General features: G+C 31.3%; 1 protein-coding gene across 1 annotated transcript in view; it reads right to left on the reverse strand.

Moving 5' to 3' along the window:
- Positions 1-2,382: 2,382 nt before the first annotated feature.
- Positions 2,383-17,098, reverse strand: part of LOC130895651 (microtubule-associated protein Jupiter-like) — a 49,716-nt gene continuing 35,000 nt past the window's right edge. The window contains exons 2-4 of the mRNA XM_057803088.1: positions 4,004-4,182; positions 3,717-3,800; positions 2,383-3,580 (exon numbers count right to left, since the gene is read on the reverse strand). Of these exons, the coding sequence (XP_057659071.1) occupies positions 3,387-3,580; positions 3,717-3,800; positions 4,004-4,182 (457 nt within the window). The 3' untranslated portion in view covers positions 2,383-3,386. The remainder of the gene's footprint in view (positions 3,581-3,716; positions 3,801-4,003; positions 4,183-17,098) is intronic.

Consider the following 17,098-nt stretch of genomic DNA (forward strand, 5'->3'; position numbering starts at 1 on the left):
ATATACTATTTACATTCCGATCTGTTTATTTGATCAGTTTCGTTTAATTAGGGAAAAGGAATTCAAATTCTATCTACTGAATCTTTTATAAAAATGCTTAGGTTTATCTATATTTATACTTAAGGTATATCTATAAAATAAAACTTTGATTAATAGATAGCCCAATAATCTAAATGATACTGAGATTTGAGTAATGGTGCTGCCATCAATACAAAGTCTCTTCCATTTTCTTACAATTTTGATTATACTGTAATGCAGTTATCTGTAAATTTGGGTACACAATATGAAATTCGAATAGTAGAGAGCAGTGCAATCTAATAATAAAAATGGCCTATAGCAGACCCAACACGATTAACATATTGAGAATATCACATCAATGCTTCAAAAGTTGAAGTATTTATGACAAATATTGAACGTAAATCCGGAATTTATGATTTCAGACATCAACACCGGTGCAAAACAACTTACACGATAAGCTAGTTCATAAACAATTTAGAACTGTACGAAGCTTTACTGCTTATTACAATACAATGGCAAGAAACGTGGGACTGAATAAGCTGTTACTTATTTTTAAAAAAACTAATACAGGCACTCAATTACCGGAAAGAATTTTGAAAAATATAAAGTTCCAGAAGGTCTCATAGTGATATAAACGAAGTTTGTGAACTCTATTCGTGAATTTTTTATGCGTTAATGTTCCTACATAATATCAAGTTGCCACTAACTTCGGATCCAGAAACACAATAAGTTGGTAAAAATTGTATTTATACAAGGTGGGTAATTTTAGGAATGGATGAATCAAATAATCATTGTGTGTAACTAACTACTTATATTTAATGATCCTAAAATGTTCATACCACAATAAAAAAATATTTCTAATGGATATCAGTCAGTTAAAAAACAACAATAATATACATTTTTTGAATTGCAGATCGATATATTTTTTCATAATAAATATTTCACTTGATGGAGACTAAGTTACACAGTACTGTGCCTTGTCTGAATTCCTAGTTTTCCGTCATTGATAAAATACCTACAAAATTTTTTCCATACTTGTTTTGCAGCAATTGTTCAAACGTTGCTTCATCCATTAGAAAATATCTTTTGTAGTCATCTGTTTCATAATCACTATTTCTTTCAGTAAAGGGACAAGTGAATACTTATCTCTTTTTAGCCATTCCTTCATCTAGCATCAACGTTTACGTCACAGCCAAAATTATGGCAACACAAGCCTTTCTCTGCATGTTCATCGTAAAGAAACACAGATTGATGCAAAATATTGTCTATATTATTGATAGTGTAGGGACTACTATAGAACCGTGATTTTTTAATAAGTATCATTAACAATACATTTAAAAACTCAATCAATACTTTGTGGATCAATATTGTATTCTAATAAGAAATATCTATCAATATAGCTGGTTGATGGTGAATAGGGTATGAGGAACCTTATTCATTTTAAAAGTTTCCAAGCCTGGAGCTCTTGTAATGAAATTAAATATTTGAAAATCATGCTAATACCAGGTGTTGCCAGAAAATAGAATTCCCTGTATTATTTCGATGATTATTTAGGTCATTGTATGGGCTCTGCAAACAAATCAATTTTAATAAGAAGTAAATCAATATTATTTCATATACAACTGTAGCTGAAAACATCCAAATTCAATAAATGAATATAAACGGTTTTTGTTTGGAACCTGGATATTTAGCTTGTGATTTCACCACTAAAGTGTGTCAGCTGATACAATAAACTTTAATTTTAGAATGTTACCACTACTAATAGAACAAAGTTATGGAGATTGTAAACAATAACAAATATTAATGTGATTAACTATTATATCTAATAATCGTTTTACCCAATATTAAGGATAACTGTCAAATTTAGTTTGGGCAGTTAAACTTCGTATAATATATATATAATGCGACGTTGATCGTTTTGATTATTTTGTACAACAAATCAATGCTCATTTTATTACAGTCATGTAATTGTAGATTTGAGTTACCTATGGCTCAAAAATCACGTAGATGGTGGAAAATTTATTGGATTGAATTTAATATCACAATTGAATGGTTCATATAAAAATTTTGTACGATTGTCTAATACAGATTACAGATAGTTATAAATAGTTAGTTCCAGAGAGACAAATGAATTAATAATAGTGTTTTTTCTTAGTGTTACTCTTTCATATTGAAAATATTTTGGTGCTCAGCACGGGAACTAATTTTTCTATCCACCTTTCCATTAAACTGCTCTGGGATCCCACCGCGCGCAGGATACTATGTCACTGTAATTGTAACCAAGCTTAAGGGGTTGGTGGTGGCGCAATAACGTGAAGGGTATAGTCATAATAATATGAAATAGGGAAGAAAATAAATACAAAATAGTATAAAACGTCTATATTTTCCTATATTATATAAACTCAACACTAAATATAGGTTTAAATAATTATAAACATGATGAAAAACACGACTAAAATTATAGATTAAAGTTAACAAACACGAATAATAATAGTAATAATAATATGCTTATAGGAATTATTAGGATCATAGAGAACTATCTAAAGGCATGCGCACTGGATAAATACTTTGTTCATTATTTATTAGTGCTTCAATAGTACATTTTTTCAAACCTTATAATATATAACATGTACCCTATATATTAAAGTTCTAAAAATTGCTAAAATTTGGTTTTGAATACTAAGTGGTTGATATGAAGCCAAGTCACTGATAATTTGGCAAATTTTGAAGTTTTTTTTTTTGGATACTAGAATTATAATCAGATAAGGAACAATTTGGATTGTTTGATAGATTTGTAATGTAAATACAGTGGTTCCTTTAATTTTGTTCCAATTTGCCGAATTAACGGTAGGTACATTAAAATTAGTATGTAATAAAAAGTAAAAAAATACAAATGAAGAAACAAACATACATTAAATGCAGCATGAAGTGATAGTTAATACATGAATCTTGTTTTGGTAAAGCAAACAAGGACTGCTAAAAAATAATTTCATGACTTTTACTTTTACGCCAGTAAGTATTTGTTGGATTATTATTTAATGGGCATAGTTCAATTTTTAATTGGAATTATACAATTGTAGAATACTTGATGACTTTTGTCTCCATAGAAATGTTTACTTATTAAGGTTATTACACATATGGCGTTTTTGTTATTGTGTACAAATAAATCTATTTTAGGTATTAAGGCGCAATTTTCTTTGATAGTTTGACATTTTGTAATTGATTTCAAATTTCTTATTAATATAAAATAAATTTTTTAGCAGTCACCGATTTTGAAATTTCGTACAAAGAAATCCCTAGCTGTCATTTGAAATAACCTCTAAAGGATTTCTTGCTTTTTTTTTTTCAAACGACAACTGATTTATTTTTTACGCATTTCCGTTGGGCGTGTGGATTCCGTTTCCGTTGGTCAGGAGGGTAGCATTTCCGTTCGTCAAAGGGCTTGAATTACCATTGTGATTAGGAGTGGATGTACCGTTGAGAAATCCGTTTTTCAATGGTTTTGTGGGGGTAGTAGCCGGGCTGACAATCGTGTAAGTTTCTCCGGTAACAGGATTGCGTTCTATGAAAAAATTGTTAAATTTATTAGACTGGTAAATCGATTATTTGATATAATAATTCCCGTAATAACTATGGCGCCGTTTATGTATAGTAATTTGAAAAAATAACCTTTTTGTTATTCAATAAAATGTTTTTACCTGTGTACACTTTCGGAGATTTAGTTAGTTTACAATCCCATGATATGACTCCATTGCCAGTAACGGGATTACGGTTGTTGACGTCTGAAAATGAAAATAATTTTTTGAAGCAATCAAGTTTTTATTTGTTTCATAACGTTTGATAATTGGTTAGAGAAAGCAATTTATTCATTGTGCAGATATTAAAATCCCAACATCAACCAGCTGTTTGTATCCAGAAGGTGAATTTATTGTATTTCTCTTATTTTACTGTACTTTGTGTGGCAGTAGGAAGTAATTTGACATACCTTGCTTTGTTAATGATCCGCGTCTTGGTTGAGGTTTCTTTCCGTCTGGAGAACCGAAGAGTTTGTTGAACGAGTCATTGTTCTGTAAAGATCGTCTGGGAGTTTGATGACCATTCGATTTTGGAGAATCACTGGACGTAGACAAGACGTTGAAAATTTCGCTACTCTGGTTACGAATTCTATAGAAAAAAGAAGCACATAAGAAGTTGTATATTTTTGAAACAAGTATTTAAAAAGAGAAATAAAGTGAAAATGGTAAATTATCTAACAGTAAATCCTATCAGATTATTCAGTATCTGTATTATAAATGAATGTGTTATTTCCAACTCAGCGTCAAAGGCAAAAAGAATTTTGATTATCCTTCAACGCTGTTTTTTTGGAACGTATACTTCTCGGTACTTTCATAACTATTCTATACAAAAAATTCGAAAAGCGAGCTCAGATTGCTGCTTTTACTTTTAATTTCATTTCTCTTTAAGTATCTATTAGTTGCGCTAGTTGGTACATTATTATTATGCTTCTTGTAAGAAGTAATTATGAAGGAAGGTACTTCTTTTCCATTTTAAATTCCAATTAGTAACAGTGACTAAGTATTATTCTAGAAAATATTATGTTTAGTATCATACAACACAAATTACATCTGTAACAAGTGAATAATTTTGCCTAGCAAATTTATACACTGTGAAAGTAATTGGTATAAATCCATTCTAATTTTTGATATAATCTTGCAATTTTCAATGAGCACAGTCTGATTTTAACATACACTACAATGTAAAAAAATGCACAATACACTTGCACATGTTGATACACAATTAATAGTAAGTTTAATAGATTCAGTTGATTTTTAATATGTCTCCTAAATTCCTTGACAGTAATTGAACTATGATACAATCTAGTTTAGGTTAGTTTGAACAACTTTGATAGGTCATGGTTAGGTTATGTTAGGTTAGGAACTTAGTTAACTAGCTAACCCCCATTCTGTTTTTTTTTCATTTTATAGCTTGTTTTTAAGCATTCACAACCCAGATTAAAGTTTTTTACTTTTTCTATTTCTAATTCTGCAATTTTTTCGAGGGGACAGCTCTTTGCCACTTTTGATTTTGTCGTTTTTGATGGTAGGCTATCTCTGTAGATTGTTGTGTTTCTGTTTAATTCACCACTTTATCTTTTCAGTCTTGCAAGATGTTCATCACATTCTTCTCTTGCTGTAATGTTTATTTTGATCTTTCCCTCAAAGTCAGTGTTCATGATTATATAGACGGTATTCTGAGCTAATAGATTCTTTATTTTTTTTTCTCCCATTTACCCATTTCTTACAGGAAAGTTGTATGTAATTTTTTTGCTTCCAAATGTTATTCTTTCTTAACCTAATAATGCTTCTTTGAGGCTACATCTTTTATGAATAATTCTATATGCTGCAGGTTTAGGATTGCTACTAAAGTTTCTTGTTCAGTACTTCTCATGTCTCCGGTTATTTCCAATGCTGCTATCCTCTGAATTTTCGTCAGATTATGGAAAATATATGGACACACAGTCTATTGACTATGCTCCGGTGGAGGATTATCATTTTTTATTGTTTATTCCGCGATTAATGTAACATATACAAGGATCCGCGAAATAAACTTTGTCGATGAACAAAAACATATAACAAAATGTTACAATTCCATACCGCGTAATATTTTGCAAAAAAATATTACTAGGAGAATACAAATTAGAGCAAAAATAGTTTTTTTTTTTAATTATTGAGAGATATCTGCAGAGAAGCGTGACAGATATCCGACTTTCAAATGAAAACAAACAACACACTTTATTTCTTATTTAGAACAAACTTGAGCTTAACTGTAATAAAAATAAACTAAAATGAGCCATGCGGTCGTATAAAAAGAAAAAAAATGTCACCGAGCGTACATGCAAAAATGCAGTTAACTGTTCATCGCATTCTCATTTACCACTACCTGCACTAAGAGTTTGAAGAGTCGGTATACTACTTCGTTTTTTAAAATTCATCAATAGATCCATCGCTTACAATATTTAAGTTTAAAATTTTCATCTTGAAGCAAAGAATAACGATCAAACTTCATGAAAAATTTCTAGAGGAATATAGTGAAATGTTTAAGTGGAACTTAATTTTAACTTTCTCATTCGTTGGATTGTGTTCAACTTAACTGTAAATAAAATATTCATTGTGAGAATACATATTATTGATCTAAATATACGATGAAGTGACTTTCCCCCTTGATAATGACCTTAACTAAACCAATTCTTTTCATGTGGGTGTATCCCTTCAATTTGATAAAATTTTTGTTGTACCATATTAGATAAAATCTAGTCATATGCCTCATACAATAAAGAAGATAAGTGTCAGGAAAGGCAACGATTATGATTATCAAATAAGAAAAAATACCACTGCTATATATCAAAGAACTGGAGAAAGCTCTTTCTCAAATGAAATGTTGAAAACCAGTGGTGGAACGTGGTAACCAGAAACCCAGAAACCGACGTTGTAAATAAGAAAGGGCTTCTAGAACATATAGTTAATTCAAGGAAGATTCACTGACCTTATTAGGAGATTGAAATTTTACCTCAGTAAATCATATTATGTACAGAAAGCGAACAATAGTAGGATTACACTATCATTAAGTATTATATTTTGGCTCTAACGTAAGTATATGATTCAAAAAGAGACATTGCAACAAAAAAAGGTTGTTAAGAAATGTTAAAGATATATTAAACTAAATAAAGGCTTAACCAAAGAATTGAAATTTAATATTTTTGCTCGAAAAAGGATTTCTAGAACTGTTTAAAATAAGATTAACGTAGAAAAGCTCATTATTATTCACGACAGCGACAGCGACCTATGTGGCAATTACCGATTTTAATAAAGTGTTCGATACAATAAAAATTTTAACTATCAAATATTAGATATACCAAAAACTATTAAAAAGAATGAATCAAATCCCATTCTAGTTAGATAGTCTGGAGGATTTACTGAGCGTCAATGAGTCCTTCCAGTATTTTTAATATCATGAAACAGAAAATACGAGGGCTACACGATGGGTATCGTTTATACCCTCGTATATGCCCGTTATTATCGTACAGATGCACACAAGCCAACAGATATTTGAAGACTTCGAAGCAGTATAGATAAGACAAGATTATTAACAAAGGATCGATCACTCTCATGTAGAGTGAGGAGATTCACAACCGCCGAAAAAAATTAGGATAGAACTTAATCCATTTTTGGGATGCTAAACGAGTGAATGTAATAAAAAGGGTGTTTATTCTAGCAATTCAATTATAAAATTATGTAAGGTGACGGAAGGAAAACGTCGAGGGAAGTTGTACAAAGAAGTTCTCTTGCATCAGTAGCTCATGCAGGCTTCGAAATAGTTACATCCATCCGCTATATTCTCCAGACTTCGCCGCTAGTGATTACTATCTGTTTCCAAACCTTAAATAATGATTTTATTCGGATAATGAAGTTATATGTGCGGTGGTTTGCACACGTTGAACAGTTTTTTTGGGGTGCATTAGGAATGCTATAACACCGATAAGAAAACTATGTTATAGATATTATATTGAAAAATAAAATGGATATTTCCCCAATTTATTTATTGATAGTAGACAAGGGATCATCTGTCATATGTTCCCCGTAAATCGGATTGAAATTTCTTTACTGATTCTGCACTGGATCACAGTAAGATATGAATTCAATTAGTGTCAGGGAATCTAAGAGACATATGGCAATTTAATGATAGATATTTCATAATAAATTCTACTACAAATGAATAAATCAAAAGGAAATCATTGCAGGAAAAATATATTATTCGCGATTATCATGTAAGAATATAATAAAGAACCGTATCGAAAATGAATATGGGATGGTCAAATCAGGCCATGCGTCGGTGGTTCCACAGGAAAAAGAAGAGGATATTGGTGTTTAAAAGTTTCCGGTCTGTAGTATGTAGAAAAATGTCGGCCAAGTGTCGCTTTTTGTTTTTATCTTTCAACTTCAACGCAAACTAATTATTTACAGTCACGTACATGTAATAATGTGGTAGTTAATAACTAAGTATATACAAAATTGATTGAAGAGAACTAAGAAGGATGCTGGGCTTACGCATTTTTTTCGCTAGTATTTTTTTGGATACATTTTACGAAAGACTGTTGTGCACTGCAAGTATTACTTCAATTCGATTTTTCTGTTTATTGGAGTGTTTTTGAAAATTTGAGTTCGGTATTGTCTAGTTTTCATTGATATACTTTATCAAATTAATATGAAAACAATTTCTTGATTATTTCGACGTAAAATATGAGAAATGATGCAGATAATTTACCGGCTGTTAGATATGATAAGAAATGGAGTAATAGAGAAAAATCCATAACACAAATATGGGAAAATTCCACACCATTGATAAATAAATCGCTGATTATGGAATGACATTTTTTTAGATCTATGTTGAATCGAATTATTTATTGCATAAATATAACTGTTTCTAATAATTATTACCACCTACGATTCAGATGCATGTATCCTAGAAGGAATCGAAGATCGTAAATAATGACCGTTGTTTATATGAGTACGAATGTCCGTATGTCCATATAGAATTTATACCACCGTATGTGGTTCACGTACTTACATAAATTAATCGATAATGGAGAACCCATAAATTCGATTTTATCCGCAGATAATTAAACTGATATATGATCTCTTATGGAAAACCAATTTGTTAACATATATTTTGCAATTTATATGGATGTAATTGTAACAGTAAACAAAGAAGAATAACTTCATCAAATATCGGTCGGCTAAAACTGAATTGCCAAATTTAATCAGGCGAGGAAAACTTTCTAAACGATTGAAATATTATTTAGCTCCCCTGTATGAAAAGGGAATAATAATATCTAGAGAAGCATTATATAATATTTTGTTGAATTTAATTTAATTAAGAGAGGAATCGTAGGTTGTATACAAAATTAGAGGAAATGTTCTCAATTAACATTTTAATGTCATTGTAATGAATGTCTTTAAAGAGATGAAGATTAAGGAAAAGTATTCTTCTCATTGTGGTACTTGACCTATGATGGAGTCTCATTAAACGTAATTTAGGCAACTAAATCATCTTTTAACAATTGGTTATAATTTTTGTGGTATTTCTAAGAATTTTTGGGTAATTAGATTTGATTGCAACAACTTAAAAACTTTTCTTAAGTCCACCTTACCAAGTTAGGTGACAACGAAAAAAATATTATGCAAAGAAAATAAACAGAAAAACTTCAAAATTACACATAATTAAGTGTATATTTTTAGATGAATTATTTCAGTCACCGAGGTGAATAACCTGCCAAGAAGCAATTTTCAACAAAGCAAACGAAACTAAATACTTTTTTTTAATAGAAAAATTGTTTATCTTGTTGAAGAATTTAGTAAACCGCAGAGATTATATTTATATTTTGTTCAGTTTTCTTTAATATTGACAAACAATAAAACATTTTTTTTCTTCAAGAAATCCAGAACAGAAATGCTGCAATATTAAAAAAATACGGAATATTATATAGACACAAGATTATATTTTAAAAGAGATTGAAGAGTATACAGGCAATGAATCTAGGGTACAAAGACGTAACAGTATATTAGTAACCAATTCTTCGAAGGTTTTTTTAGTGAGACCCAAATCTTTAGATTTTCGAGTAATGTACTCAAATATATCACTTTTCAGTTCAGAAGGCGCAAAGGTTTTGAGGAATAGTTGCCTATTAGCACTACTTTTACCTTAACATATTCTCAAAACTGTTTATAATTGACTTTTTAAAAAAAAAGAGAACAAAAACCGAAAAAGATCGCTTCAAAGACCATTGATGTGTAATTTCGATAATTTATTTCTCAGAAAATCAAATTTCGAGTCAACTACTTCCAAGCAATATTCTGTTTGAATTAGTCCATAATAAGTTCCTCGATTTCTGTCATGATTGGCAACTTACCTGATACTAATTCAGCCATATCATTTACTCTCTTGGACATATCGGACCAATTATTATCATATGGTAGGCTACGATATTGTCCAAAATCTAGGCTACCACCTGTACTATAATCTGTCGACAAATACTCTTCTGACTGTTCAAAAGCGTTCCTTTTGTCTTATACACCGAATATTCAATGCCTTTTTTAACAGTTTCGGCTATCATGTTAATAATTTCATTTTTTTGTCATATATACTCACACTACCCTTTTTATAAATGTTCTAAAGTAAGTTAATTTATGCTTGCCGATCAAGGAAGTTCAATTCAAGGCCGAGGAAATGTATGTTGAGATCGCTAGGGGTTTTGTGGGATACACAAAAAGAATTATAGATATAAAGCGTATCCATAGCACAGCACAGGATCTGTTTCTATTTATCTTTCTTTGTGTGACTTACTTTTTCCATTTCAAGTAATGTAGGTTAGCCTATCTGGAGTTCTTTTTGAGTTAATAAACTCTGTAAACACAATGTGGATAATAATAGTAAGTATTTAGTTGATTTATGGAGAAGAACTAAATAGTTATATATCAACATAAATTAGAACAAAACGAGATGAGCCACAGAGTTTTACGTCTTTTAAATTAACTTTTGCTTCTTTCTAGATCCGAGATCGCATTCATTCATTCCATTGGAGACCGGATATATTGAGACATCCGGTATAGTCGTTTTTGCTGTTGTTGCACTTGGTCTCATTGGATTTGCCGTGGAATTCGTTAAATAATAGGAAGAGTAAAATCTTTTTTGCATTTAATTACAGTAGTATTAAATCTAATAGTAGCGATGTGTTTATTTATGTATAATGATGCTTCGAGAAAAATTCTACTCGAGTGGATGTTATTAAAAGGACATTGACCAGTTGGGAATATACAACATAACCGTATAAGTGCAATAGTCTCAGTCTTAATATTTTTTAATGCCTACTCATCTGGCGTTGGCAAATTAGTAATAATTGTTGTTACGTAAGGTTTCCACACACGACACCGTGTAATGAGATTATCGTAATTCAAAATGGTGGGTGATAGATTGAATTTAGGAAAATAAAAAAAAACGCTCGAATAATAGGTTTTCTAAAACGTAATTTCGGATTTTTGCAGCAGATGATGTTAGCAGCGGTAATTATTGATCCAACAATTTTGTGAAGACAGAATTTTTGTTAGAAGTTTTAAACGTTTGGAAATGAGTGTAACGTGATGGAAATTTGGTTGCGAAATATTTGCCTTGCTGGGGCAAATCTCTCTCACTCAAAAATCCGACAAAATTTTGCAATTGATCGTGATATATCGGCATATAAGATGTCAATATATCACTGATTAATCGTAAAACTGTTTAGAATCATTTAAAAAAGACAAATTTTTGGGCAACACGTGAGCAGACTGCACGAAGTTTAATTAACTATATCGAAAACTGTGATACTTTCTTCTATGTGATGTAATGGCAATGAATACTGTTCGAAGTATGATGAATTGACACAAAGGACTGAAAATTCTGAAAGGAGATGCTGGAAGCGAAGTATATATTAAAAAATTCTGAACTCTGGTCGATTCAATACAATTCTGCCATATTATAAGAGGAAATATGAGAGAAGCGCTCGGAGTTGGTCTATAGTACTTGCACCACGTCAGGCTACATACTTTTTTGATGATTCGCCAAAAGTTGACTGAACTAGGCTGTCAAGTTTTGATGCACCCACCATATAGCCCGTATATTGCACCGTCTGACTATTATTTGCTTCGGTGTTTGTAAAATTTTCTTGATGGTAAAATAATTGGACGATAAGGAGGTGTCGAAAATCATGTCGTCAAGTTTGTGTCTACATAATAAAGTTCTACATGAGGATGGAAACTATTGAACAAGCTATTATCTATTTAGTCAAAAGACAAAAGGCTACTAGTCAATACAAGAATAGGAAGAAGACTTAAAAGAACCTAAAAATTTAAGAAAAAAATGTCGTTTTGGAGCTCTTGGCGAGTTTTCAAATTTTTCATGGGAGATCGAAGGTTTTACGAACTTATTTGGAGAGGAAATTGAGCTCGACAACTCAGCTACAAGATGTATGCTTTAGTTTTCTCATTATTTTGCGAAAATGGCTGGTACTCATCAACTTAAAAAAAAGTAACCAAACCTGTCAACTATGAAAAAATCTAACATTAGTAAAAGTAGTTTTTTTCCTATCACAGAGTAGTAGTGAAAGGTAATCTCATTGGTCTCATTTTAAAGGTAATCATCTAATTGACGACCTCACGCAAATGTTCGCTGCTGGGTGTAGCAGAGTCACAGACACATGTGTTTTAAGTTCACCCAGACAACCAGCAAAAAACAAACCCGTTCGTGCTGTTTTCCAAGAAAATTTAACAAGTCTGAATTTTTTTGCAGATGCAGTTGAAAAGTAGAGACTCTAACGAGTAAAACGCTTTTTCTTTCGTCCTGAAATGTTGAGTTTTCGAGGAGATACAGCACTTTATTCTTCAGCCGGGAACGTAATTTCTCTCAGACTCTACGTAGCACGAAAACTTTTTAGTAAGATGCGACCCCGAAGTTTGAGCGCATTTTACAAAGAAATGACAGCTCTTAGGCAAAAATCACAGGGAACCTTTTTTATAAAAAATTTCTTAAACTACATTTTTGATTCCTTCACTTTTTCCGAAATTTGGTATAGATTTCGAGTTATTTTCAAAATTCGGAATTTTGAAAATTTAAACAAAAATATATCGCTTAGCGGCCAAAATTTTGATGTTAACTTTCACTGTATCGATAAAGCACCCTGTGAACTAGCTATATCCAGAAAATCAGCGACATTCGTGGGGTCAGGAGCTGTGATCACTGGACTACATTTTGAATCTAACAAAAGTATGCACTAAGTGTTACCTATAGTTATGTTACTGCCTAACGGGCACGGTATAATAACAGTGATTCGGTCTAACTGAACAGAATACTGACAAGTTTAATGTAGAAAACTTTAGCGAATCAATTTAATTGATTAAAGACAGTAGGTTGAAATATGCATTAGCTGAAAGGTAACAAATAAACGGAATCCATTAGGAAATTAATTATTGTAATGTAAGAATGACTTCAAAGATCACACGATTTTATTAGGAGCAGACATCTGGTTCTCCAAATAACGTGAGAGCACTTGCAAATATTGTAATTTTCAAAATATATTAGCGTTTGTTGACTATTTTTTTAATAAATTGTGAGTAAGTTTCGTTAAATAGTGAGGTGGATTCTTTTATTGATAGTTTAATTCGATTAGCACCGGAATACACCATCGAATTATCCATTAATCCTTTATCGTCGTGGAGTGGTAATTTGTGACAAGCAAAAATAAAATCTAAGTCTTATCTGGGAAATTAAGTGGTTCACAAAACTTTGTAAGATGGTATATTGAATTGAGTTATTTGTTTCAAATGAAGACTTTCAGTAATCACATCAATATCATTTTTACGTACGAGCGGACTAGTTGTAACTTTTGCATAAAAATTTCAGCGTTTTCTGTCCACAAACTGTCTAGTTCGCCGGAACTGTGGGACTTTTACCGAATAAGTACAATTAAAAAAACAACTCACCTACTATCCAACAAGAGTAGCTTCGGTTATAAACATAAGCTTCCAGGTAAAACACGTCAATTACTCTATTATCAATATTATTAAGAAATTGTTTATCGGTAGACCGTATCCCAAAACATCTTTTATCGGATTTCACATGAAAGTTTCAGTTTTTTTGAAATTTGAGAAAAACTTTTGATATCTCTTGAAAAATAATAAGGTTCATCTTGAAAAAGCAAGGACAAAATCGAAAATAGCACCAAAAACAGCTCTAAACTCTTCTCTTTCATACCAAAAGCTAACAAATCAAACAACTTTTCAACGTTGATAACTAGAAACCACCAGGTGTGAAATAAAAGGTAAACTTTTCGTATTTGATAATTAATAGTATAGCATATGTTTTTTTTTTATTTGGAGAGATACCATCAATTCATTGCGACTCTAGTTGGTTGCGAATTTCTGTGTTTGTTTTTTAGAATCCTGTTTAGCCTTGATTGTTTTTTTGGTTTGCAATGATTGAAAACTCATACCGACATGAAGCAGCATAATTTTGTGGAAAATTGTCAAGCAAAAATAAAATTTCCATCATTTAATATAATGTCATCGTCATTTTCATTAGCTACATCGTTCATCAGTTCTTTTCTATATTTATAATCAGTATTAACTCTTCTTGACTTAAAATTCAATCTAGTCTGAGATTATCGTTGTAATCTCTTACGGACTGCTTCATCTAGGATGTTGGAAGAAAAAGAATCCCAATATGCGTAAATTCTCACAGATTTGGTGCTTAAGTATGACTGAAGCACCCTCATAATAATTAGTTTGAGCGGCTTTCCAAATCAAAGTCTGTTTTTTTCGTATGAACTTGGGTTGAATTTTTGGTTCGATTTCGCTGCTCTTAACGTATGTTTAAATTTGGCTTTGGCTTTGACAAGCCGCAAAATTGACAAAATTGACAAAATTGACCAATAAGAATAAATTCAATATAGCACTTTTAAGTTTTTTGTACGATTCATACTCTGTTTGGCCTCACTTAATATATTTAGAGAAGCAAAATGTCATCATTCATTTGTTAATTACGAATCTAATATCAAACTCGAATTTCTAAATTCTTCTTGGCACTTTCGAACACAAGGTGACAGTAGAATAAAATGACAATAGAGTTTCAGTTTCCATTGTTAATTTCTTGGCAAACATTAATCAATAATATACACATTGATATCTAACGAAAATTATTATTAATTATTTGTGATTAATACTTAAGATTAACTGTACTCGACGAAGAGTATTTATCTCTTCGTCATCGTGTATATACAATGGAAATCTACTGAGTGGAACAATTAACCTAATTTCATTTGCAGAAAACTTGTTCGGATCTATTCGGAGGTAACAGTTATTCCAATTGCAGTTAATAAATAATGAAGTGTCCGAAAGAGGATTATATTTACGATCTGTTAAAAATATTTACAATAAATGTCGTCGTTTGGTGTCGCTATAAGTTATAACAACGACTCGATTTTGACTATGAGGATGCGACAAAAGCTTGTAATTTGTATTGACAGCGACTTTAATGTTTACACATGTGGCAAAATTTGTTTCAACTCAAATGAAAAACGTCTTTGAGTTTCTGAATTGCTTCATTGTTTTCCACAGTTCTTTTTTGTGGTACTATTCTAGATTCTATTTAATTATTTATCATTAACAGATGCACAGGAAGTACAACTATAATTGATACAATATAACTACCAATATAAATTATAAAAATAAAAGAGTAACGTAATGCATAGGTCGTTTGTTGCTGGCTCATATCACTGTCAATCATTTTGTTCTGTCACTGTATTTATCATTAATGAGAAATCAAATGTGGAGTTTATCAAAAGATAAGTCTGTCGCTATTTATTTTTGTTCCATTGAAATCGGATGCGTAGTATTCGTATTCTTAATCATAAAATCTGATTTGAAAATTGAATAATGTTTCAAAACATCGGTAGTTCCCCTCTTCGATCAAGCTAACTGTTGTATTCTGGAAGATCAAAATGTCTCTTGATTTTCAAAAATGACTCTTGCCTAAACCAAATTTCCAATGGAAAATAAATAAGACTATTTTGCTAAAATTCCTTATAGATTGGGCAACGTTGAAATTTTGGCAACCATCGGTGATTTGAGCCATGATTTTTTTATAAGAATGTTCTGATTAATTAGTGAAACCGTTGTTTTTGTGTTCTCACTGCTTATTTTTTGACTTTTATTTTCGAATATTAGTTGTTTTTTTTTCTTAGAGATGTTCTAAATTTGCCGGGCATAATAAAAGTTAACACTGTGATTTGATTTTGAATAAAATTAGAAAAACTAGTAACTATCAATGATGCCCAAGTTGAAAAACTGGAAATGTCTGTTATTCTGAATCAGAAAGCATTTTTGTCCAAACTACGGGTGTTGATCCCAATACTATAGGCATTTAGGACCCATGACTTGTTTCTTTCTCTCATGGGTCTTCAACTACTTCTACAATTCTTCTCCATGTTGCGATTCTGTACATTTCTACTCCCATTAGGTTCTACTCAATTTCTTTCAACACTGTACCCAAACATTTTTTCTCTGGTCAAACCCTTCTTCTTGTACTTAATTCTTTGAGCTTTTATGTACCTTAGACTGATGAATATACAGTTTTCGGTTAGTTCTTCTTCTCCACAGTCCGTAATTTTTTTTGTTCTCCTATCTCATCAACACCTTCATTTCAAAAATAACGCATTTTGTTTCTTCTGTCGTTGTAAAAATATTTAACAACAACAACAAGATTGTTGAAGAAAGAAATGAAAAGCTGTTGTAATTTCTAGATCTCGGCCACTGAGAATTTCCAATAATTTGCGAAATGGAAAAGGGATTTTCCGAAATACTTCTTAAATAGAAAATTGTAGTGATTCTGATGATGTAGTACAAGATTTAGAATATAATGGAGTTTACTTAATTAAATTTTAACCAAGATTAAAATATTGAACCAAATGAATCGCTGTTTTTTCAAAATCTATTTGGTAGGCAAAGAAAACAATGAGTTTCATCAAAATTCCTAAAATTTTATAAATTCTCTGCGTTATTATTGTGTTAAATACCATTCAAAAGAATATGAAGTACTAGCCGAAGTTCGGCATTCACTGGATTCTGTTAATAGAATTTATACATATTTGTATTGGGCTACGGGTAATTACGAGGGTGAATCAAATATAAACAAGACTTATTTTTTAAAATATTTATTTTGATTTTAAACGCACAAACAATCATAGTTTATTTTTCTACATAATCTCCTGATTTAGAAACACATTTTTTCCAGCGTATAGGTAATTTTTTAATTCCTTCCAGGTAAAAAGAATCAGGTCGTGTTTGTAGCCAAATGCGCACATATGCTTCAACCTCATTATCGCTGTGGAATTTTTGCCCTCCCAAAGCTTCCTTGAGAGGACCAAAGACATGGAAGTCGCAGGGAGACAGGTCTGGACTGTATGGAGGGTGTTCCAGTGTCTCCCAACCCAGTTGCT

This window comes from Diorhabda carinulata, chromosome 1 (genome assembly GCF_026250575.1).
Source record: "Diorhabda carinulata isolate Delta chromosome 1, icDioCari1.1, whole genome shotgun sequence".
NCBI classification, from domain to species: Eukaryota; Metazoa; Arthropoda; class Insecta; order Coleoptera; family Chrysomelidae; genus Diorhabda; species Diorhabda carinulata.